This window comes from Epinephelus lanceolatus, chromosome 24 (genome assembly GCF_041903045.1).
Source record: "Epinephelus lanceolatus isolate andai-2023 chromosome 24, ASM4190304v1, whole genome shotgun sequence".
NCBI classification, from domain to species: Eukaryota; Metazoa; Chordata; class Actinopteri; order Perciformes; family Serranidae; genus Epinephelus; species Epinephelus lanceolatus.
This window is the reverse complement of record NC_135757.1, coordinates 15,789,510-15,814,748: the sequence shown is the minus strand read 5'-3', so window position 1 is coordinate 15,814,748 and position 25,239 is coordinate 15,789,510. Positions and strand designations below refer to the sequence as shown.

Here is a 25,239-nt window from a genome sequence, read left to right as displayed (position 1 = left end):
AGGTGTTACTAATATCATTAATGATGGCTCTGTTCTGTTAAAGTGTCCCAGTAATTCAGCAGTGAGCCAGCATGCTCAATATCAGTGTAAGGACATTCCTGACAGAGTCAGTTAACAAGATAAGTTTAACTATTTCTTTATCTCTCATACAAGACTAAATAATTTCCACTGTGTCTCCATCTCTTGAATTCCTAAACTGACACAACATAAACAAGTTGCACAATCTGGTTTGACAACATTGTTGTTCAGCATCAGCTTGGTGAAGGCAGGTCCCTGTACTGTTACAAACAAAGCACGTGTACAAAAGTGTATCTCCAAAAAGCAAAGTGTCCTTCACTTTGTCCTAATTTTAATTTGAAGATACATCATGTAAAATCTCAATAAAAATTGGATTTTAGCCCCACTCTCTAACATTAAACTTTACCATGAAATATAAGGATTAGAATCCCTCAGAAATCATATTTTTTGTATTATTGTGGGACTCTATTTCCAATTTATGCATAAAATACATTTTCCTCATTGAAAATCCATATTATGTGAGTTTAAATACACATTTTAGTCATGTCTCCAGGTTTTCACTCAGTCAAAAACATTGTTACACTTCATGTATCTGTGGGTGTTAAAAGTGACAGCAGTGCTGCAGGGGAGCCATCTGTTTGTTCCATAGATACAGGTATGCACAGATCATGAGAGGCCCATTATACATGTATGTACTTGCTGTCAAACACAGACAAAGACAGAGAGAAGGGGTTGGAAAGCAAATAATGCATGAATGATTACATAATATTAATAGGATTCTGTGTATTAGTTCCCCAAGAAGACATCTAGGGAACAGCTAGATTTTATTGTCATAAGTTTGGAAGCTAAATATAGTCTAAGATGCTTAAGGCAAAAATGAACCCTCATTCTGCTGGCAGCAGAGCCCCCCCCCCCCCCCCCCCCCCCATGTGGAAACAAATAAAAGGCATAAATATTTGAATTTTAACAGCCACTGAATATGTCCCAATAGTAGGAGGCCCTGGGGCAGACCTAGAACACACTGGAGGGATTACATATCTCATCTGGCCTGGGAACACCTTGGGGTCCCCCAGGAGGAGCTGGAAAGTGTTGCTAGGGAGAGGGACGTCTGGGGTGCTTTGCTTGGCCTGCTGCCCCCGCGACCTGGCCCCGGATAAGCAGGTGAAAATGGATGGATGGCTGGATGAATACTTAATACTGAAATTTAACAGCCACTATGAAAATTGATAGCTGATTTTTTTTTAAAGCCTGATCTAGGGTGCCCAGTATTTCAGTAGGCAGGGCAGGCGCCCCATGTACAAAATTCCAGCCCATTGCCCCCTGCAGCATATCATCTCCTCTCTCTTCTTCCCCCTTCACCCCTCAAACTGTCCTGTCATTGAAAAAAAAATAAAGAAAAATTCAACTGGCTGGTTTGCAGATCCTGTCATGGGTAGCTTGGACGTTGCTGTTGATGTTTTTGAACTTGAATTTTTAGATCTGACTTTAACCAATCAAATCTGAGCAGCCTGTATCTTTTTTCTTTTTTTTTAAACTTTAATTTTTGGATCTCAATCTGTAAACATTGAAAAAATATATATTTAGTGTCAGCTGGTGAAAGTGCAAATCAAGAAATTTCATATTTTAATTTCAAAGAGTTGAATTCAGTACAAATACATTCAGATACATAGTTTTCAACATAAATATTTCAATACTATAAATTCAGTGGTGTTTAAATTTCTATATCATTCAGTGGCTGCCAAAATCAAAATGCTTAAGTCTCTTACTTGCTTCTATACCCCTGCTGCCCCTTCCCTCAGAAAGCCTGTTCACATCACTGATCCTTCAAAATTGAAAGTGTTAAATGTTTTTAAAAACAAGTGTGACTGCAGAAACAACTTGTGTCTCACATTTTTATCAAACTGGTTATGACAATTTGTGTAGTAAATGAATGGAAATATAAAACACAAACTGCAAAGGCAAAGCAAGAGTGGAAACTGTCATTATCCAGTTCCACCACAAGTGGGAAGCATTTCTCCAAAGCACAGCCACAGACAGTCCTGAGATCCATCCTGCCATGAACAGGAAGTTCTCATTCATAAACTGCACTGTACTGAGCTGTAGATAGCTGTTTACATGATGTAAAAATATGACACACTCAATGGAGTCAGCAGCAAAACACATACAAATAGGCAAGCAAAAAAAAAAGGGTTATGGTGCACTGAATTACCACCACCATGTGTCAGTAAGGCCACATCCAACCAGGAAGCAACTGTCTTTTCTTGAGAAATTAAGTAAAACTTTCAGAATAAAATGTCTGATAATTCAAGTGGTTATTTTAAATGTCTGAGGCAACCAGCATGCACACCAACCAGAACCACAAACGAACAGCAACATCAGGTACAAATCAAAGGCTAAACAAACAAAACAGTGATGCTGGCAAAGCAAAACTGCAGGTAAAGCATCAGTGGTAAAACCCAGCTTGTTTGCAAAAAAAAGAATATCAAAGCCAGTGAGGGGAAAATACAAATGTATGCTCGCAGATGTATAGTGGATGTTTCAAGCGTTTCACTCTTCTGTACCTCCTGGATTTCCGTAACTGCTTCTGTCTGCCCCACACAGTGCCGTTTTTCATTCCTGTGGCAGCAGAAGTGCAGACATGGGTGTCCACAAAGCAATTAATGTGCCAGGAGTGAATAAATACTGGAAAACAATATCTTTGCAATGTAATTCATCCATGCCCCATCCACATGTTACATTTGCAGCCCATGTTCAGTTAGCCAAATTCGCCCTAATGCAGGGGCGGATTAACAGATAATGGGCACAGATATTGAAAAGGCCCCCCACCTCACAGCAGCAAGACACACTCTTCATATACTGCTAAAAAAAAAGGGAACACATAATCATCACAGTGTAACTCAAAGTTAATCAAACTCCTGGGGTATCAACCTGTCCAGTTAGGAACCAATACTGATTGTGAATCAATTTCACCTGCTGTTGTGCAAATTGGACAGACAACAGGTGGAAAGGAGAGGCAATTACCAGACAACCCCTGTTTAGGAATGGTTTTGCAGGTGGTGGCCACAGACCATTTCCCTCTCTGTGTCCTTTCTGGCTGATTCTTAGCTAGTTTTGCATTTTTCCAGTGCCCTCACCACTAGTGGTAGCATGAGGCGGTATCTGCAGCCCACAGAAGTTGCTCAGGTAGTGCAGCTACTCTAGGATGGCACATCCATACGCGCAGTGACCAGAAGGTTTGCTGTGTCTCCCAGCACAGTGTCAAGAGCATGGAGGGGATACCAATTACCAATTACCTTTGTCACTGCTGTTTAATTCTTAGTGGTCACCAATGGGGGCTGAGAGACTGTTCACTGCAGGCATCACATCATTTTCACAAACTTTTTCTCATGAACAATTTTGTAAAGTGTATGCCGACATGGGAATTCCCATATATTTGTTTATTAAAAGGGTAATTACATTAATTTCGCATCCTTTTCAAAGGCAAGTGCTGATGGTTACAAGACAACGGGCAACCTACACCACATTGTGTTCAGTGGCTGTATCGCGACAAGCTGTAACAAGTCTCGCGGTGTTTGGATTAATAACATTTTAGATGCGTCGGTCAAGCTGTCTGAGGCGTTCCGGAAGTAAGGGAAATAAATTTTACATTGCAATTGATAAGATAAGATCAGATAAGAGATGATAAAGTAAAAATATACTAGTAAAAAATACTGTATGTCCATGATTGATACTACATGATTAACTACAATCTATGAAACAATGTATACGATGTTTGTTTGTTTTTTTTTATAAATTTACTATCATTACCTTTTTTTGGTCTCTACATATGGGAAATAATCCTCAAAAATGCAAAAAAAAAAAAAAAAAGGATAATTGAAATACACACATGGTGGGCAGTATATTTACTGTAAAGATACAGCAAGTGGTAAGATTGCACAGTAGGAAATTGCACAGGCATGTTACACAGTATAAATACAGAGGATATCTATCTATCTATCTATCTATCTATCTATCTATCTATCTAAACACTTCCCCTCATCAACAACACAGTGGTATTAAAACAGACATAAAATGAAATAAGATAAGTGTATAAATAGAAATTAAATTAAACAAATTATACACACACACACACACACACATATATATCAACAAAACCAGCATACTTTTGCAGACAAATGAAAAATGTATTTTTATTAAATATAGATTGATATTCATTGATTAATTCAATATTTGACATTTAATACTATTTAACAATTAAAATGTTTATTATATATTTTCCATTTTTATTTTATTTTTAAATAATTCATTAATTATTAATTCTATCATGCAGATTAAGTTATATTTGCTCAACTATAGCAAAATGTTACATTGACTCATATTTATAGACTTTTATTTTGACACTACCGGATGTTTTTGTGTGTTGCATTCAGGCTCGCTTAACCAGTGCATGACGGCTTCACCTCAGCTTCAAGCTCAGGAGCAAACCGACATCAGCTGAGTTTGCATGAAGTACCATCCTTGCAGCGAAATACAGAATTTATTATCACGCAAAATTCAAGACTAGCATTTTACAAAGTTACGTGTAACTGTTAAACCAATGAAATAACTGTCATCTGTCGGAACCACAGAAACAAGATAGGGGCAAAGGAGAAATAACATTACATCAAACCCGGCAAACAAAGAGGTCCTTTTTTCAACGACAACATTTTTCCTCCATATTCTATAGTTATGAGTCATGTGGCCGTCGAAAATGTCCACGGTCTAGAGCAGCAGGTAAGCCGCCTCAGTTTGATGTGTGTTGCAGCGTCAGTTGGTAAAAAGTGTTATAACGCCAGGGATAAATGTTAGCTTACCGGCTAGCCTGAAAACACCGATAACGAGATGCTATCGTGCTAGCTAGCGTTGGGTGCGCTTCAATTGTACACCCGCGTGACTACGAGAGGCTGCGGAGCGGGTAACGACCCAAACGATGTGGAAAACATCGTTGTTCTCTCCGCATTTCAACTGTTTACGTAAAGATATGTGTGCTACACCATTAAGTCGTCTGGTAGTGATATAAGAAAGCTGTTAAATGTGATTGTTAGCTTAAAATGCGGCAGCCGAATGACCAATTGCGCCTGAGTGGTTCCGTCGGTTTTTCCGTGTGCACATATGAAACGCACCCATCAACTATTATCTTCACTGCGTTTGTCTTGCAGCTTGATACAATAATAAAATGGAGGTATGCAGAGATGGAGCTAGCGGGGCTGACACACAAACAATGCGGCGTTTGGCAGCTTAGCCCGCTGGCTTTCTGCTCATACGCAGTATTGCACAGTTTCTCTAAACTGCGTCCCGCTTAAAGAAATGCTCATTTCTTCTGCGTCACTAGCAACGTAGTCGAGCTGTGTCTGACTGGTCAGACAGTTGGATGGCAACAGAAAAGTACTGTATGTTCTCGGTTGATATTTTGGAAAGCTTGTATTGCCATCATATCTACTGGAGCGTTGGATGCACAACATAACAAAAATTTTACCTCATTTTTTTCAGCTGGGATGGAAAACATACTCTACTGGGAATTTTTTAAATGCAGATATCAGTCACTCTTATGAGCTTAGTTTATTAAATATTGCTGCAGTAAAGTAGAGCATCCCATCCTTAATCAAAATTCAGTTTCTTTAAATAAAATCATAAGATCTAAAGTTGTTTCTGTGACAGCAGTTTGAGTCTCTGCTCAGAGAAAGATGGAGACACCAGCAACAAATCTCCTGTCTCTCATCACTTTGATTTCCTCTGTTGTTGTTGATTGTCTCAGACCAGCTGTGTGCAGTTTGCTGACATCACCATAATGGGATTCCTGCACGTTACGGTTAAAATATTTCTCAGAGTAGTGTGCAGAGTGGTCTGCTGCTGATATAAAAAAAACGGATTGTCTCAGTGTCCTCTTCCCTTAAAGGTCCCATGTTGTTAAAGTCAGATTTAAATACCTTTATTTTACATCAGGTATAGGTGCTATATAAAAAATCTAAACCACAGAGAATTGCACTCAGTCCATATTCAGAAACTGTGCCTTTAAACGAGCTGTCAGGACTTCCGTGACGTTGTGATGTCACAACCGTACGATATAAAGGTACAGATTGTTGCTATAGTGCCGTTAAGGGTTGCAGCGGTGTACGGTGGTATAAAAATTGATTGCTATCACACCATGTTTGCCTATCTATGGTATTGGGAGAAAAATACAACCAGGCGAAGAATCTTACCTATATTTTAGTTGTTTTCAAAAATTTTCCACATATTTCCATTAAAAAAATTCAGTCATTTGGGCTTTTTCTGTTTTAGACAGATGCTAAAACAGAGCTTTCAGACAGAGCATTTCATACAGGTAAATTCAGGCAGACATTATGAGGAAAATTAAGTGGTTTTTGTAAATTGAAGCATGTAAACATGTTCTAGGAGAAACCCCAAATGTAGCTATGAACCTGAAAATTAGCATAATATGGGACCTTTAAGTCTGGACAGTTTAGTGACTCTAGTGTTTAAAAGCAAAGCGTTTTAGTAGGCAGCAGCTTTTGATGTCACCTGCTGCAAAAAATCTGCTGAAGAAGTATTCTCTAGACTCAAACATGTAGAACAAGGCTAGATATATTTTGTCTGCTGGAAATACCTGAGTTGTTGTTGTGCTGTTTTTTATGATAATTTGCGTCTGTCTCTCCAGCTCGCTGTCCTAGACTTGAGTGCGGCAGACGGACAAGGTGGAGGTACCAACCGTAAGCAGCCTTTGTTTAAACTGTGCATACACACTCACAAACCTGAACATTTTACCTCAACACACTATAAACTATGGTTATATAAACAAGGAAGTACTCCACAGAGAATAAATTGGGAGGGGCAGGAAAGCAACTAAGGGGATATTTCTCGTTATTGAGGAGTACTACCATTTAAAACTCCTTTAAATTTGAAGCTAATTTATTCACTGATAATTCCAATTTAGTACAGTTTAAATGTGTCATTGACACAAGACAAATTTTGGAAATATCTATTGGATTTCCATGTTTTTTAGCTTTAGATGTGCACCATAGATCAATGAATGTTGGGGGTGCTTCAGAAATTTTCAACAACTTAAAATCAAGTCCTTAAAGTCTAATAATTCATCAAATGATGTTGGACACTGTCTCTCTCTGTCTGCAGGGCGATACATTCCTCCACATTTACGGAACAAAGACGCTTCCAAAAATGGTGTGTAGCATCAAGTTAAAGCTGTCCTGTGGAGTTTTCTTGTAAACAAACAAAAGGCGTTACGTCATGTTTACATTTAGTGTCACTCACCACAACACTTTGTGTGAATCCTTGAGTGTACTTCCCTCCTCATAAAGCAAATCTGAATATTTAGTATTATTTACATCCATGTTAGCCTTCATCTTCCTCTGTGCCTTTGCTGGTGCATCACTACATACCTTTGCACATTACATTACTTGCGTCAACTGTTGATCAGTGAAATAGTGTGAAATTGGTGGACGTATGTGAATCAAGTCGCCGCATGCTTGTGTGTCTAAGTATGCATGCACGATAGAAACAAAATGGAGACCCACTTGTAAAGACATTGCTCTCTAATGCTACCAGGGGTCAAAAACTCCACAGGGTACCTTTATTAAGTGCATTTGTTACTGATTAAAACCATGACTGAAACACTGTCTTCCTGTCCAGCAGGAAATGCCTTTGCTGCCGGTCGACAGGGTGGCTACACCATAGCGCCCGCAGCTAACTGTAAGTTCATCTCTCAGCTTCTAATAAACTCTGCTTTGCAGTTTGCTGCCATGCACTGCTGTTCATTCTGTACTGATTAGATAACATCACTCATCAGTATGTTTTCCAGTTTGTTGCCTCCTCTCAGTGAGGTGATCACTTATCGATCTACAATAAGAATTGATACAGTAATGTCAGCAGTGATGAGTAGTATTCCTGCACATGTGGTGTTTTTGAAAACTCGGATCACTTAAATTTAATTTTAAATGTTTAATCATTGTCCTTTCCATCTTTAGATGGTTGGGACGGGGGGCGCAACAACTTTGTCAATGGCTACCATGACAACCGCATGGCTGGCGGCAACACGTTCACCCGCGGCCCGCCTCGCATGGAGCGCGGCAGAGGTGGCGTCGGAGGAGGTTACCGTGGCAACAGGGGCGGAGCTTTCAACCCCATCAACCCAGCACAGCAAATGGCCTTTGGTGGCTACGAAAATAAAGGTGGGGTTTGAGTTTACTGCATGACACTTAAAACCATCTTTCTTATAAAGTGTAAGATCTGCTCTGCAGGTAACATGTACGGAGTCCCCCAAAGGTCAACGGGAGATCTTTATTTATTTTTTGCCATTTTATTTATATTATATTGCTTATATTTTGTAGGGGTGGGAATCACCAGAAAATCCACAATACAATATTATCACGAAACGTCAGTCACAATTCAATATCGCAATAAAATATAATGTGATATATTACCTTTTTTCAACTGTAAATTATGTCCCCAAAGGAAAACTCTGCCAACATCTGTTTTATCGAATAAGATAAAGTTTTCAGTCTGTTCATCTCACTTGAGCCATAGCCATTTTTTTTTTTTTTTCAGCAAAGTCTATCTAGTGGACTGGAAAAGCAATTGATTATATGATTCTAGTAGGCTACCTAAAGGTTAATTTGCATTTTTAACATAAATAATTTATATAATAAAAAAAAAAGATACTTGGCACTGTGTGACGATTCATTATTGCCACACAAAAATAACGCGATACTATGTTGTATCAATTTTTTCCCCACCCCTTTAATATTTGCAAAATGTTGGGTTCCCCCATAATTAGTGGTGGGCAATATCGAGAGGAGTTATTGTCTTAGATGGATATCATAATCTTAAGCCGGGTACACACTACACGATATCAGCCCGATGCAGCATTGTACGGGGTCGCCATGGATCGTGAATGACAATGAGTGTCGTATGCGATAATCCATCCTTTTATCTCGTGTGGTGTGTCATAGTAGACGACAACCGATGCCATGTCTGGGACGACCTCATGACGTTCCAACAGAAAGTCTGGCATGTTTGATTTTCTTTTTGTTGTTCACGACTTCTCCCGTCACAACCATCACTTTGATCAATAGAAACACAGTGTGATCTGCTGCCGTAGTCAACTGTATGACAACAGCATCCCAGGGTTTTTGATATTTCCTCGAGGGATATTATCATGACAGAGTAAAAAGGGAAGATTATGGCGTGAAACAGCAGAGGCACTTTATCAACCCGATGATTACTGCCATTAGCATCAGGCTAGCAGAGAACTTTATTTCTTTATAATGGAGACGGACAGAAAGTGTCATGTCTGTCGGCCAAGTCATGGTGCGATTTAATTGCGTAATGTGACATAGTGACTGTTGGAACAGACAAAAATGTTGTGTAGTGTGAACCAGGCTTTACTTGTATCTTAAGATGTGCCATGATTAGAGCCAAAAGGAGTCAAGACTGTCCCCTCTTTTTACCTGCAACCTGTACGTAGAGTAGACCTATATATAATGTTAACTTCTTACGTTTTTCAATCTTAAATGGAAAGTTTGTGATCAACTGCTGACATTTTCACCTTTTTCTCTGCAGTGAGACTATTGTAAGGGAATGCAAACTTGGGTGACCCTTGGGCGTAAACATCCTGTGTTGTCTTTCAAGGAGAAAAAATACTCTGCTTTATATGTTGCACCCTGTTTGTGCGTATATCTTCATGATGGTCAGACCAGCTGAAGTTTTCTTCACACACTGATGAATAAGTAGTACTAATACATACTATGAAGTACTAATAATATTGTATTAAAGTGCCTTCAAATAATTTTATGTTCATTCTGCCAGATGCAGGCGGCTGGAACACTGCCAAAGATGCCTATGGCAGTTTTGGCAACAACCGAGGGAAGTCAGCGTTCTTCAATGACAGAGGCAACGCTAACAGAGGGAGGTAAGGAGATGAGACACGTACAGACTGATAAGCTGCTGTCACAGTTTTTTTTGTCTTTTTTCTTTTCTACCTCTTGTGATCCTTTGTGTGTGTTACACTGTCCTGGTGAGAATTTTTGTTGTTACGTAAAAAGCGGGTGGCGTGACTTTATGTATGTCATGGTTGACTAATGGCTGTTGCCTGCCCCTGGCCAACAGAGGGAGCAAGACGCAACAAGGACTGCAGTGTGTGGCCAAGTGGCTGTTCAAAAGATTTAAAATACATAGCATGAAATAAGACTGCTACTTGTCTAATGTAGAGTTGGAAAAGATCGTAGCATCATCCATGTTGCATCATCGTCCTTGTGTTCCCAGGTTTGAGCATGGTGGATTTGGTGGCGGAGGAGGAGGAGGAGGAAACAGCCGCTGGGTGGAGGAGTCCAGAGATGACGGAGATTGGTCCAAACCAACGCCACGTAACGAACGCCTTGAACAGTGAGTCTGTGCTTTTATTTTCACAACAGGAAATATCAGGGAAACTGTTCAGGAAGGTGGTAAAATAATCGGATTTATACTAGAGGCACGCGTCATGATTGAACACATGCATTGTAAAATCAACATTGCACTATTTATGACTTATTGTTTGGGTTTTATTTGGTCATAGAATAACACATGATGACAAGCTGGATTCCTGAAACAGCTAGAAAATTGTCACTTCATCCTTGAAATTTATTGTACTCATAGGCAGATGTCAAATCTTACATCACAACAACAGTATGCCAGTATGAAAGCATCAGTCCATCTGGCTCTGAAAGTCAAGTCAGAATAACCAGAATCACAAAAATATTCATCAGTTAGCTGATGAACAACTGTTTTCTCATGTTCTCTCGTAAAAATGGCACAACACACAACGGTAAGAAAATTTTACCGGTAACGGTAAGAAAAGAATTGGTGGATTCACTGAAAGTGAAAATAATCAGTGTTAAAAAATCTGCTGAGTAATCCAACAGCAGTGAGTGACATTGTTTTAAGATAACGACAATAGTACCAAAGAAAAATGTATTCAAAGACATGTTTTTTAACAGCTGCATATATTGTAAATCTTTGTGAAATGTCATGTGTTTTCTTCTGCTCTGTTCCTCCGTAGTGAGTTGTTCTCTGGCAGTAACACTGGGATCAACTTTGAGAAATACGATGACATTCCTGTTGAAGCCACAGGACAGAACTGCCCTCACCACATCGAGAGTGTACACTGCTCTTGTTAACTCAACATCCAGCAATATTACATTATATATCAGCTCTCCACTGCTCTTTTTATAAATGTCTTTGACTGTGTGTGTGCTGTGTAGTTCCAAGATGTGGACATGGGTGAGATCGTCATGGGTAACATCGCTCTGAGTCGCTACACCAGACCGACCCCTGTCCAGAAATATGCCATTCCAATTGTCAAGGCTAAGCGAGACCTCATGGCCTGCGCACAGACAGGTAGGACACACACACACACACATCTCTTGAAAAGTATTATATTGGAGTTAGATTGTTGGGATAATGCTATGAAATGATGTCTCTACTGAAGGCACGTGGAGATGGATGAGGTTGATTTTGTGTCTTTAGGTTCTGGGAAGACTGCAGCGTTCCTGCTGCCAATTCTCAGCCAGATCTACACTGATGGACCAGGAGAAGCCCTTAACGCAGTTAAAGCATCTGGACAAGTAAGAGGAAATAATGGCGCTTTATTACAACACATGGATCAATTGCAAGGGGATTAAAAAAAACAACACAAATTAATGCTAACGTGTTGTGTTCAAAGTGTACGTCTTTTAGATTAGACAAGTAGTATTTATTTTCAGAGCAAAATAAAACAGGCTGCAGTGAGAGTCTCTCTCCGTGGGATGTTTAAAAATAGCGGGTTTGTGAAGTTTATAAAATGTTCAAGCATAGACTGATGCCACCATTATTAGAAATGTTTAAAGTTACAATGTGTAATTTACGTGGTTGTTTATTAGCAAATATCAACTATTGCTTTGATAAATATATATTTACTAAAGTGTAATGCAATTCACATACAAATGGAAGCTTTCTCATAGGCTTAAAATGATTTCTCTATATATACACAGGCAGGGCGCGGTCTGCTGGAGGCTGCCCTCTTGCATCGCCATATTTGATACAGTGGCAGAAAGGGATATACGCCCTTCGCATTTACCTAGAACTTGCCGTAACTAGAGAAGGTGAAGATCAATCCGGGGCGCTTCTGCGTGAACCTGCTTTGTACTTTTATGATTCTGTCGCACTTTAAATGGAGGAGCATACACACGTTTTGCCCCGTAAGAGGGAAACCACGCCACCAAATAAAAGAAAAAGATCAGAGAAGTGAGGACGGGACAAAACGCGAGTGAATATCGGCGTTGCTTATTTTATTTGAACTCCTGTGGAAGAACACTCCGGAAAAGCATATGTTATAATCGTACCAACCTATATTTGCTGCACTGTGCCGTGACTATCACATGAAACGTGTTATTTTAGCATTACTGTGCTAATGTTTGCTCGTGTTACCAAAACAATTAGAAATAAAACACTCCTAACATAACGTTATATCTCACAGATAACCTATATGTCACTGGTAAGCTATAACATATTGTAGCATCCGCCAGGACGTGTGGAAAGGATGACGCAGTTATTCGGCAAACCACTGTTTATTACTGAACAGTACAGGTTACTGTTGGCCATAACTACGCCAAAACAACCAACAAACAAGAACTTAGCTGTAACTCCAACTGTGCACTGCTGCTCCCTCCTCCAGCTCGCTCATACACACATCAGCACGCGCACTCACACAGCCCTCATCCCTGTCACACTCGCATACAACATTGTAACATGGTTTAGATTCCTAAATAAATATTCACCTCGTCACTAGATAGGCCTACTTCTGAAAAACTCGAAAAACTCGTGGATGGATCTCTGCTGTCTGCGCAAGGCTTTTTATCCTACGAGGCCACGTCACTTACCGGACAGGAGGGGCGAGCGAGTGAGCGCGAGTGAGCCCTGCAATCTAGAATATGACCGCTGATGTCACTGTTACTCACCATTTTTACACACTGAGGCTTTAAGGAATCTTTTCACAACGGAATCCTTCCAACATATTTAAGGGGAGCACTAATCACTTTGCTGCCAAAACCGGGCAAACCGAATAACAAATGTGAAAACTTCAGGCCAATCAGTCTTTTAAATGTGGATTTAAAAATTTTGAGTAAAATAATAGCCAGGAGACTTGAGAAAATAATTCCGAATATTATTGACAAAGATCAAAATGGCTTTGTACAAAGTAGGCAAGGCTTCCATAATGTTAGGAGAATTCTAAATATATTATTTGAGGAAAAGGGAGCAGCAGATACAGCATTACTGTCATTAGATGCTGAAAAAGCGTTTGACAGAGTGGAATGGCTCTATTTATTTGAAATCCTCACACGTTTTGGCTTTGGAGAAAACTTTAATAAATGGATAAAACTACTTTATACAGAACCATATGCTGAAATCATGACCAATCGTAACATATCCAAAACCATTAAGATACAAAGAGGATGTAGACAGGGAGATCCCCTATCCCCTCTACTGTTCATTATGGCTATAGAACCACTGGCAATAGCAGTAAGAACACACCAAAACATGGCAACAGGCATATCAATTGGACAACAGGAACACCGTCTGGCTTTATTTGCGGATGATGTAATAATATTTCTTAAAAAGATGGAAAAATTCAATCCTGAATTATTAGAACTCATTAATGTATTTGGAAAAATCTCAGGATATAAATTAAACAAATCAAAATCATCAATAATGTTCTTAAATCAATTAGAAAGTAAAAGTCCTCCTAAAACAGCCACTCAATTTAAAATTGTGGATTGCTTTACATATCTAGGCATTCAAATTGTCCCACAACTTAAATATATTGTAGCCAGTAATTATGAACCATTACTGCAAGAAATCTCAAAGTTACTGGACAGGTGGACACACATACCAATGTCACTAATAGGAAAAATAAACGTCCTTAAAATGAATATACTGCCCAAGCTATTGTATTTGTTTCAGAATCTTCCACTTCCTCCTCCAAGTAACCTGTTCACTCAACTTAAAAGATTGTTTGTTAGATTTTTGTGGAATAACAGACGTCCCCGGACACGACTGTCACTATTGTACTTACCTTATGACAGAGGGGGACTCAAATGTCCCAGTCCACTCTGGTACTATTGGGCAGCACAATTAAGAACACTGTTGTTTTACTTCACAGAAGGAGATGCTCCTCTCTGGAAAGAAATGGAGGAACTCCAGCTAAGTCTGCCCCTCCCAATATACCTGTACTCAGCAAGAGCTAAAATCCTTAAAAAGAATACAAAAAACCCTATTGTGAAAAATATGATTGTAGTGTGGCATCAAGTTAAAAAATATCGTAGAGAAACGCCCTCTCCCTCTGTCTTCAGCCCAATATGGGGGAATTACTTCTTCCCTCCAGGTAAAATAGATGGGGGATTTAAATATTGGGCTACTAAGGGGCTGGGAAAAATAGGAGATCTTTACAACTCGCACAAGGTGCTGATGACATTTGGAGAAATAGTTTTTTTTTAAATACCTACAGTTGAGAAATTTCATTAGAACACACCAAAATCAAACATTATGCATCCCTGAAATGTCTACCATAGAAAAATTAATGAATATGAATTGTTTAGGGGAGGGGTTTAATTTCCAAAATTTATAAATGCCTGGTAGACGGAAGTACAGAAACATCTGCAGGACGGCTGGGGAAATGGAGAGAAGATCTACAGGAGGACATCCCAATAGAAAAGTGGGAGGAGGCACGCTCTAAAGCACAATGGAGAACCACTAACACCCGTCTGAAATTACTACAATACAACTGGTTGATGCGAACGTATATCACTCCAGAAAAACTTAACAGATATAATAGCGCTATACCTGATACTTGTATTAAATGTGAGAAGGAAAAAGGTACATTTTTCCATTGCGTTTGGCAATGTACGGAAATACAAAAATTCTGGCAAGAAATAAAACAATGTATTCAAAATATTTTACAGATTCAAATACCCTTGGTCCCACAGTTGTTTTATTAGGGTTATATCTAGATAATTTGAAGATTAAAAAATATCATCTAATATTTGTGTATTTGTAAACAGTGGCACTTTGCAGTACCTAATATTGCAGAAATATGTCGTCATCCCCCCCCCTATACAATGGACTAAAATGGACTAACTCACTAATCTGATCCCCAACCAAGAATTAGAATAATTTGAAAGGGCGGGAGGTGGGGGGGAATTGACATGTTTGTTCAAGACATGTAATTGTATTTCTTTGTTATGTTGTGATAACAAAAAAAAGAATGATGGTTAAAAAAAAAAAAAAAAATAGCGGGTTTGTGCATTTAGTCCTTCTCAGGCAAGAGCAATGTTTAGTGTTGCTGTAGCCCACAGGAACAATGCGCTGTTACACTGTTTTTTTACTCTGTGTGAGGATTACAATAGATGCTGTCTTAGTTGAAGGTAATATATATAAACGCTTGAAAAAAGTGTATGTCATATAAAAACTAAAGTAATGGTCAAAGTTGTCCCAGTGAAATTCAAGGTGTGCTGTTGTTTTGTCGTTGTCTTACAGGAGAATGGAAAGTATGGGCGTCGTAAGCAGTACCCCATCTCACTGGTGTTGGCTCCAACCAGAGAACTGGCTCTGCAGATATATGATGAAGCCAGGAAAGTGAGCAGACACACACAGGAGCATGAAATCCTTTAAGATGACAGACATTTACCCATGTATGTCCTTAACCTTTTTGTTTGTGTCTTTAGTTTTCCTACCGCTCCAGAGTGCGCCCGTGTGTGGTGTACGGAGGAGCAGACATTGGGCAGCAGATAAGAGATCTGGAGAGAGGCTGTCACCTGCTGGTGGCCACGCCTGGAAGACTGGTGGACATGATGGAGAGAGGCAAGATTGGACTGGACTACTGCAAGTAAGACATGGACAGGTGGAGGGAGTGATGGATGAAAGTAGGATACAACCTCTAACACTATTTGCAGGGTTGCCACTGCGCTCTGGCCAACTGGTGCATTATCCTAGATGCATTTATCTATATTAAGAAGAGAGGGTCACACTCAAAATCTATCATTCATAAGTTTCCATGATTATTTGTCTGGCAATTCACAGAATGTTTTTGGCCATAGAATCTTCATCAGTGAGGCCAAAGGCTTCAACCTTTTCATCTTCCTTTGTCCTCTTAATTTCAGCTACCTGGTCCTGGATGAGGCAGATCGTATGCTGGACATGGGATTTGAACCCCAGATCAGACGCATCGTTGAACAGGACACCATGCCGCACAAAGGCATCCGACAAACCATGATGTTCAGCGCAACCTTTCCCAAAGAGATCCAGGTACGTTTGTGTTGCATTTGCAGTGGCACCAGGAATACAGGAATATTTTTGCTGTATTCTCGTTAGCATGTGGTTGCGACCACCATGACCCACCTCTTCATGAGCATGTTGAAGAACTGGATGAGAAATGTGTGAAAAAGAAAGAGATATGTTTGATCTCCAATGGCTCAGGTGTAAATAACACCATAGCGCTGCACAACACTACTTCCACAAGGGTCCACAACAGTCAGCTCCAAACATACATGCAGGGGGTGTTATCAGGAGAGACTCTATCCAGGGGCAAATCTGCCATCTGCTGTTGTTACACTGCATTTTCCGCTTAGAGATGCTTTGGATAAGCCTTTGTTTCACACTGTTGTAGCAGTAAAATAAAGTTTTGTTTTCCACAGGGCTTATTTTCTGCAATAATCCAAAAAGCCAGTGGAATAATCCCATAGGCTTTTTTTTTTCCGAGGCAACCAGGCAGATGTTAACTTTCCACCACACCTGAATTGACAACAGTCCAACCATGAGCACTTAGCCCATGCTAAAACTCTATTTATAAGCACATTTACTGCTCCTTTTCCAGATCCTGGCCAGGGATTTCCTAGAGGAGTACATCTTCCTGGCTGTGGGCAGAGTGGGTTCCACCTCAGAGAACATCACTCAGAAAGTTGTGTGGGTGGAGGAGAGCGACAAGAGGTCTTTCCTCCTGGACCTGCTCAGTGCTACAGGTAAGACAGTCACATGACAATAACAGCGCATTACTTTCAGATGTGTGTTAACACTGCAGGTCCATGACACATCAAACAACTTAAGTCTGAATTGATTTTTCTACATTGGATAGCATTAGCAGGAGCAAAAGCTTTCAGCAGGTTTCATCCAATGATCAACTATTTTCTTAGCTCCAGGAAGGCAACAGTGAGGATGTTCCATAAAAAGAAATGTCATTCCCACTTTGTAATTTTCAAAGAATATTTTATTTTTCTTCATTTCCAGTAGAAACCAATTTAAAGAGCCACCTTTGTGGTTGGACAAATAAACCATTTTCCTGATTTAGTATAACAAATTTAGTGAACTGAGGCAAACAGGAACATCAAACATGTACAGTTGGTTTTCTGCTGCTGATTGAGTGCAGTTGACATGTCGATGGTTTGGTGTGGTTTTATCCCAAGTCATTCCCAGCGAGGTTCAGGACAATACAGGAGACAACATAGAGAAACCTGGTAAGATCCTCAGTGGGGAAACTTATATCTGTCATTTCATATTTAAAATAATTTTGCTTGCCCTTTGATGTTCCTCTCTGTGGATGGAGAGTCCTTCAGTTATTTTTGGTTCTGTGTACCATTTCATGGGTCCGGTTTGCTGACCTGAAAACAAACATGCCTGCTGTATTTTTTTGTGGTATTTTTATGTAAATTATGTTGCTGTGGTGTCTCTGTGTCAGACCCAAACAGCCTTGATGGAGAGAGTCTGGTTATGTTGTTGTCTCAGCAGCTAACCAGTGGATACAAATGTGGGCCAGTGGCCTCGCTTCATTTTCAGGTAGTGATGTACACGGCGCATTGAGGAAGAACTGTGACCACACTCTTTCCATCAGTGGCTCGAGTCACAGTTCAGCACAGTGCTGCTCATACTGTTAAGCTATTGTTTGGTATTATTATTTTGTTTTTTTTCCCACACTGCAATCCCTGCTTCCTGTTGCACTGTTCTGTTCATAGAGAAAATGTACTGTAATGTGAACATTTTATCTAAATTAAGGTGCATGTTTTTAGGATTTATGTGTCACACCTGGAACTGAAAAGCCTTACCAGCAGACCTGTAACCTGCTCGTAAGGCTGAAAGAGGAACTGATATGATTTGTTTATAAACGGAAGGATTTGCATGTCGGGATGTCAGTATGATGCAACATATATTGTGCCTACAGCCCTTTTTTAAATGGCAAATGAATGAATAAGATACAGTGAGATGGTGAATTTCCACTCAAGTGTTTGAAGAACTTTTGTCTCCCCCCTCTGACCATGAGAGTAATTACACAAACACATGATTATAACATAATGCTTGCAGGTGAGCTCACTGCATCTCCCCCGCCCCCAGGAGTGCTCCCTTCAAGTCTTCTTGTGCAAATTATTTAAACTTAGTCCTTCCTCTGAATGCCAACTTTCTTTGTATGTATTTTAGGCATTCTGTTTTCGGGTCTGTGTGTCCCATTGTGGTGAGCACAATATCTCCAGAATTTAGTACAAACGTCCATTTGGACTCAAAGATGAACTGATTGCATTTTGTTAGTCAAAAGTCAAGGTCATTGTGACTTTGAGTCCATCTCATTATCGTGAATGTGATATCTCAAGAAGGTCTTGAGGGAATTTCCTGGAATTTTGCACAACCATTGACCTTGTATTGGACTCATTCTCTTGAATGGAATCTCTCAAAAATACCTTAAGGGAATTTCTTTAAATTTCGCACAAAGGTTCACTTGGACTCAGCAATTAACTCATTGGATTTAAGTGCTTAAAGTCAAGTTCATGGGCGCCCAGTAGCTCAGTGGGTAGGGCAGGCGTCCCATATACAAAGGCAGTGTCCTTGTGGCAGCAGCTGTGGGTTCGATTCCACCCTTTGCTGCATGTCATCCCCATTTCTCTCTCTCTCGCCCTTTCATGCTTAATTTGTCCTGTCAAATAAAGGCAAAAAGCCATAAGCATAATCTTCAAAAAAAGATGTAAAAGTCAAGGTCACTGTGACATTGAGTCTTTCTTATTCTTGAATGCAATATCTCAAGAACACCTTGAGGGATGTTCCTTAAATTTGGCACAAATGTCCACTTCGACACAGCTGAGACATTCACTTGGACTCAGCAATAAACTGATCAGATTTTAGTTGTGAAAGGTCACTGTGATCTTGGGTCTGTCTCATCCTGAATGCAATATTCTTGAGAACACCTCAAGGGAATTTCCTCAAATTTGGCACAAATGTCCACCTCAAAACAGCGATGAACTGATTAGATTTTAGTGGCCACACTTTAGTGTTTGTGAGGTCATAGTCACTGTAACCTCACGAAACATGTTTCTGGCCACTATTCAAGAATTCAGAAGCTAATTAGGACAAAATTTCACTCAAATAGGATAAAATGATGAAGCAGTGCCATTTTATATCCAAAAGGTCAAAGGTCAGCTTCACTGTGACATCATACTGTTCTGCAAAAACACTTTTCTGACCTTTACTCAATGTCATAACTCGGGAACGGAAGAGGAGACATTTGGTCAGATACTGAATTGGTGACACAAATCTTGGGTGTCCACCTTGAAACTGTGCTGATTGTAAAGATCTTCTGTGCTGTCGGGGGGGGGGAGATGTGTGTGAAGCATCCATGTTTTCACAGTTACAGTCACAGAGGCATATAGTCATGAGACAGTAATTCTAGTTTGCCATGTCATAAGCAATCTCTAAAAATGATGAGGCCATTTGATGTGTTCATCTCCTAGGTCAGGGCAGGGTAACATGTCAACAAAAGACCAGTGGGAAGTTTTATATGCATTCAATTTTGTATAGGTACTAATCTCTATGAAAATATTCCTCATGATTTTCGTGACCACCTCACCTTTCTACTCTGCACTTTTCAAAATCTGTGGTGTGAAAACAGAGAAACATGCAGCTACTTTATTCTCAGCAAGTTAAAATCAGCTCTCTGTGTTATACATTTAGCGACCACCTTGAATGATTAACCTCGGGTGTCTTCTTTCTCGGCCCATCAGGTAAGGACTCGTTGACTCTGGTTTTTGTGGAGACCAAGAAGGGCGCAGACGCCTTGGAGGACTTCCTGTATCGGGAGGGCTACGCCTGCACCAGTATCCATGGCGACCGCTCCCAGAGAGACCGAGAGGAGGCCCTGAGCCAGTTCAGATCAGGAAAATGCCCCATTCTGGTGGCCACAGCGGTCAGTAGAAATGAACAGTTGCTTGTAAAAATGGTTAAACCTGCCTTAATACATACTTTATACTTCACACTCATATGGCAGGAAATAGTAGAAAGATACCGGTCTTGCTTTTAGAGACTCATATCAGTTACAAGTGAATAGTATCACTGCATGTGAACTTGTGTGAGTGACCTTTTTTCCCTCTTTTGTATGAACTTAGGTGGCAGCTCGCGGTCTGGACATCTCCAATGTGAAACATGTTATTAACTTTGACTTGCCCAGCGACATAGAGGAGTATGTCCATCGTATTGGACGTACAGGAAGAGTCGGAAACCTGGGTAAGACCAGAGCTAATGTCAGCCAGTGGTATGAAGCCCAGTCATGTGTGGTACATAATCTAAATTAGGACAGACTTGAAGCTTTTTGAGTCACACACCACAAAAAGCTGTGATTGAATGCTACTGTTACTTTTTAACCTGTAGGATTGGCCACATCATTCTTCAATGATAAAAATGGAAATATCACAAAAGACCTGCTGGACATTCTGGTGGAGGCCAAACAGGAAGTGCCCTCATGGCTTGAGAGCCTGGCCTATGAACACCAGCATAAGAGCAGCAACAGAGGACGCTCTAAGAGGTATTCATACACACCGTCTCCTCTTAATAGGTAAATGTGTTTTCTATGAATGTTAATGCCATTTATGGGTCTCAACCCATCAGTGTTTTGTACAAATGCAGTGACGTTCACTTTGTGTCTGATGTAAACCAGGTTCTCTGGTGGTTTTGGAGCACGTGATTATCGACAGACGGCTGCTGGAGGCAACGCTGGAGGGTTTGGAGGACGTGGAGGTCGCAACCAGGCAGGACATGGAGGAAACCGTGGGTTTGGAGGAGGTGAGCATCTGGTCTTTGGGTATGACTATTGCAGCAAAGTCGAAGTAACTTGCAACCCTAGGTTCATTGGGAACATCTTTACTTTGTTAAAGAAGTATTTCACTGCTGGAAAGAAAAAAGTTTTTATAAAACTGGGCTGTCCTTTAAGTAAATAGACAAAAATACTTTTGAAATTGGTGCTGTATGACCAAAGAAAACAGGGGAAGGGGGGTGTGGTATTTGCTTTTGCTAAAGACTGTGCAAAAAAGCACTGTGCCACAGCGGACCAATAAACAGTCCCTCCAGGATTTCACGGGCTGTTTTTTGGATTGTTGCGGCCTGATGTCACGGCAGCTTTTTTTTTTTTTCCAAAAATTGCAATCAGTGTTGTGGTATGTGTCGTTTTGTTGCAATGAAATTGCAGCCAATTGACACCGCGTTAAAGGACCGTCCTTGTGAAATCCTCTCCCTCTGCTCCTCTGCTTGGTGAGCATGAGCTAACATAGCACAATGCGATCTCATCCCTACTCAACATATTTTACTGCTTGAGCAGAAGCCTCACAACAGCGGTTAACATCCAACACCAAGCCGTTATCTCACACCAGAACGGCTGAACTCTGCTATTAAACCGTTGATTAACTGTTTGGTAACATTAGCTTTGTGATGCTAACAGTTAGCCCTGTCACTGTGTGTGTATTTGTATGTGTGCGTGCATGTGTGTGACTCTGTTCCAGGCACAGAGCTCCGGTCCTGCAGCAGTAGTCTCATGATAATCAGAGAGAGACGGGCTGAGCGAATCAATACGGTGCACGCAGCTTTACATTGAAATGAGATTTTACCTGTTTTAAGTGGTGGGTAGCGGAAAGCGTGCCCGTCTGTTTTTACACAGGAAACAATATGGCGGCTGGCTGGTAACAAATGATCGGTAAGCTAAAATATGGTTCTGAAAAAATTTGAGGCGAACCAGGCGACACAGTAACAGAATTTTTGTAGTTAAGTCCCAGGTTTTTTTTTAGACTCCATTTTTACAAAACAGGAAACAGTATTGCATACACCTCCTGTTTCCAAATTCTTTGATTTCAGCCAAACAGTACACTTAAATATGTTTGAATTAAGACATTTTAAGTGAGAAATAGGCAATACAGAGACATAATCTAATTTTTTTTTCCATTAGCACTGTCTAGTTGAGTCGAGTTTGAGAGAGACAGAGAAAGGGGGATGTTTCTCTCTTGATCTGCTTCTGTGCTCTTTGTGTCCGTGGTGGGGAGCATACGGACATTCAAAAGTACAAACTTAAGTTTGAGCAACAGCCCTAAAGCCAGCAGGAATTTGTCTAATGACACAAACTGAGTCATTCAGCAGATTTGAGCAGGGAGATCTTGGTGCTGGTAAGGTGAAGGAAAGTTCAGTTCATTCACACATACTACCCACACTGTTATGATACAAAGCTGGTTAAAAATTGTCAGAGTGTCCCTCTAACTTTTCTCCTCTGTTTCCTCCCTCTCAGGTGGTTTTGGCAACTTCTACACCAGTGACGGCTACGGAGGGAACTACTCACACTCTCAAGTTGACTGGTGGGGCAACTAGGTTCCTCCTCCCCTCCTTTACTCATCCCTCTTTCTTCCTCTCACTCATCCTCCTTCCTTTCTCCACACTGTTGTCTACACTCCATCTGTCTCCTCCCCTTCATTAACCCCGAGAACCCATGTGCATGTTATTAAACTATTTATACTCATTTATATAGCCCTCCTTCCATCCCTGTGCACTCAGATCTTTTAATTATTTGACTTTTCTCGTCCTTTCCATCTCCATCCTCGTCTTTACGGTCGACCATCTGTTTTTCTTTTGATTTCTTAATTCCTGGTAAACCTCACCTCGTACAGTAGGCCACATTATAAAGGGATTCTTCAATTTTAGGTTGTTATTTTTTAACACATCCTTAAGTTCCAGAGGATGTTTTGAAATATTTTCCCTTTGTGGCAAGTGCTTGAAGAAAAATAACCAATTGAATTTAAGTTTTACGTCTTCCTTTAACCCCTTAAGTTTAGATGGACATGTAAGATTTACAGTGACTTAGTCCTGCGAGACAACCGTAGAAGACCAGGGGGAAATCTTGTTGTTTTTTTTTTTTTGTTTTGTTTTGTTTTGTTTTGTATTTTTCACTTTAGATTTCAGTTTTGGCTTCATCGTGTTTTTGTCTGCATTCACCCAAAGCCAGCCAGGCGTCTTGTGTACCTTCACATGTCATCTTTGTATGTAACGCATGGCCATGTTGTAAATCACCGGCCAAAAACTTTTCTAAAATATAGCGCAGAGATAGGCAAGATGTCAATTCTGAGCAAAATATGTCTGCATATGAATTCACAAAATGGGAACTGGCTGAAGTTTTCTTCATTTACATGATAGATACTAAAAAAAAAGGGGCCACAGAAACAGAAAAATGTTTTTTTTATTATTTTTTTCACCTTTTTAAAACATATTGAAGTCTTGATTTACAAAGATCTGAGAAAGACGTCTTACAGAGACAGCAGGGACAAGGGAGCTGGACAAACCGAAACACCCAGCCTGTGGGACGCCAGCAGACGTTGTCACCCATTAGCAATGATGCTAGCAAACAGTCTTTGGACTGCGAACAGCATTTTCTTTGTTTGAAACAAAACATAATGAAGGATCATTTGTTTCTGTACTGTGCCTTTAAGAATTTGAACTTTGTCTCTTATTTCCGTTGTTTTAATTGCCATAATACGTAAGTGGCTACAAGTATTGGCCAACTGTGACAAAAAAAAGTGTATTTAATGTCATGTATGGGTTTAAACATGTTTTTCTTTATTTCTATTTGGAAGGAAACAAACTAGGCTTGAACTAAATCAAACCTTGGCAAAAAAAATAAAATAAACAAAAACTGTGATGAGGAAACTCAAAGAAATTCCTTATCTGTTTATTGGAGTTCAAATTCATCAGGTCTCTGATGAGCCGATTCCCAAAAGCATATTACCACTGTAACCATATTTAAAGATTCTTCTGATATACCCTCATCCAGAGTGACTAAAATAAGTCAAAACAAGACATTACATTTGTTTTATGCAAAATAAGAAGTTAATTACAAAACTACTAGCCAGTGAGCGCTCATAACAACAATGGTTTTATGCTTTTGGGAACCGAGTCCTACTAATTGACCTGTATGTCACATCTATAGCTCAGGTCTGAGCATGAGTTTGAGTTTCCCAAAGGCATCTTGTCACTAATTGTTGGGTCACATTACATCTCAGAACAACTGAGAGAGAATTAAGCCTACCGGCGTAGCAGCAGTCATGTTACTTCTTCTACCATTCAGACATGTGGTTGTAAATAAAAATATGTTCCAGGTTTATTTCTGGGTTTTTTTTTTTCGATCCAGTGCGGCGTATGAGCTTAAACCGGTTTGATTTTATGCAAACTGGCTGAACTGACATTTGTCATTTTGAAGCTAACGAAAGAGGTGTTCTAACTGGCCTACGCTTGTTCGCTGTTAGAACATGATGTCATTATGTCCTACTCGGGAGCGGCTGCTAAGTCAACTGCAACACCTAATAGTAAAATTCAGAATACTGGTCCGGTGCCTTAATGTCAAACCGGTTTTAAAAATCTTACACTGCCCCAAACCTAATAGCAGTAGCGCTCCTGATAACATTACCGAAATTCAGTATATTCATAGTATGATAAGTATCTTTGCAGCGAAATAGGAAAGAATATTGTGACCGCATCCAGCAGTGATGTGAGCAATGCTGCAGCATATTTGAGTGTAGAAATTAAAACCAGACTGCTGCTGCAGCAGCTACCAAATGTAACCAGCTACTCTCGTGCTGACTCTTAGTGACACCGTGCTCTTGGGAAACAGGCTCCGCCTCCACCACAAACACTGAAACCCTTGTTTGCCAAAAGCTTCTTTCAAGGGGATACACAACTAAAAGGCTTAAAGAGTTCAAAATTTTCTCGCTCACTCTATCCTGGAGAGTTACATGAAAAGTCTTCTCTAAAATAAGTCATTCCAGTTTATTCGTTATGTCTTTGAGATCTGTCGAGGTCAGGGTTCAAAGTAAAGACTTGGATAAT

The 25,239-nt window shown here is 40.1% G+C and overlaps 1 protein-coding gene across 10 annotated transcripts; it reads left to right on the top strand.

The window, feature by feature from the left end:
• The first annotated feature begins 4,470 nt into the window (after positions 1-4,470).
• On the top strand, positions 4,471-24,049 carry LOC117255331 (putative ATP-dependent RNA helicase an3). Of its 10 annotated transcripts, none has more exons than XM_033624114.2 (20): positions 4,604-4,791; positions 6,713-6,764; positions 7,186-7,233; positions 7,705-7,761; positions 8,037-8,240; positions 9,877-9,979; positions 10,333-10,452; positions 11,105-11,204; positions 11,307-11,442; positions 11,572-11,669; positions 15,616-15,714; positions 15,804-15,964; positions 16,239-16,383; positions 16,952-17,096; positions 17,538-17,588; positions 20,115-20,296; positions 20,496-20,613; positions 20,758-20,941; positions 21,044-21,168; positions 22,655-24,049. In XM_033624114.2, exons 1-20 carry the CDS (start codon positions 4,747-4,749, stop codon positions 22,732-22,734), a joined length of 2,253 nt encoding a protein of 750 aa, XP_033480005.1. In that variant the 5' UTR covers positions 4,604-4,746; the 3' UTR covers positions 22,735-24,049. The 10 variants fall into 10 exon arrangements, with proteins under 10 accessions (XP_033480009.1, XP_033480011.1, XP_033480005.1 ...); XM_078165920.1 differs by having other exon boundaries at positions 7,702-7,761; positions 9,883-9,979; XM_033624113.2 differs by having other exon boundaries at positions 7,702-7,761.
• Positions 24,050-25,239: the final 1,190 nt, after the last annotated feature.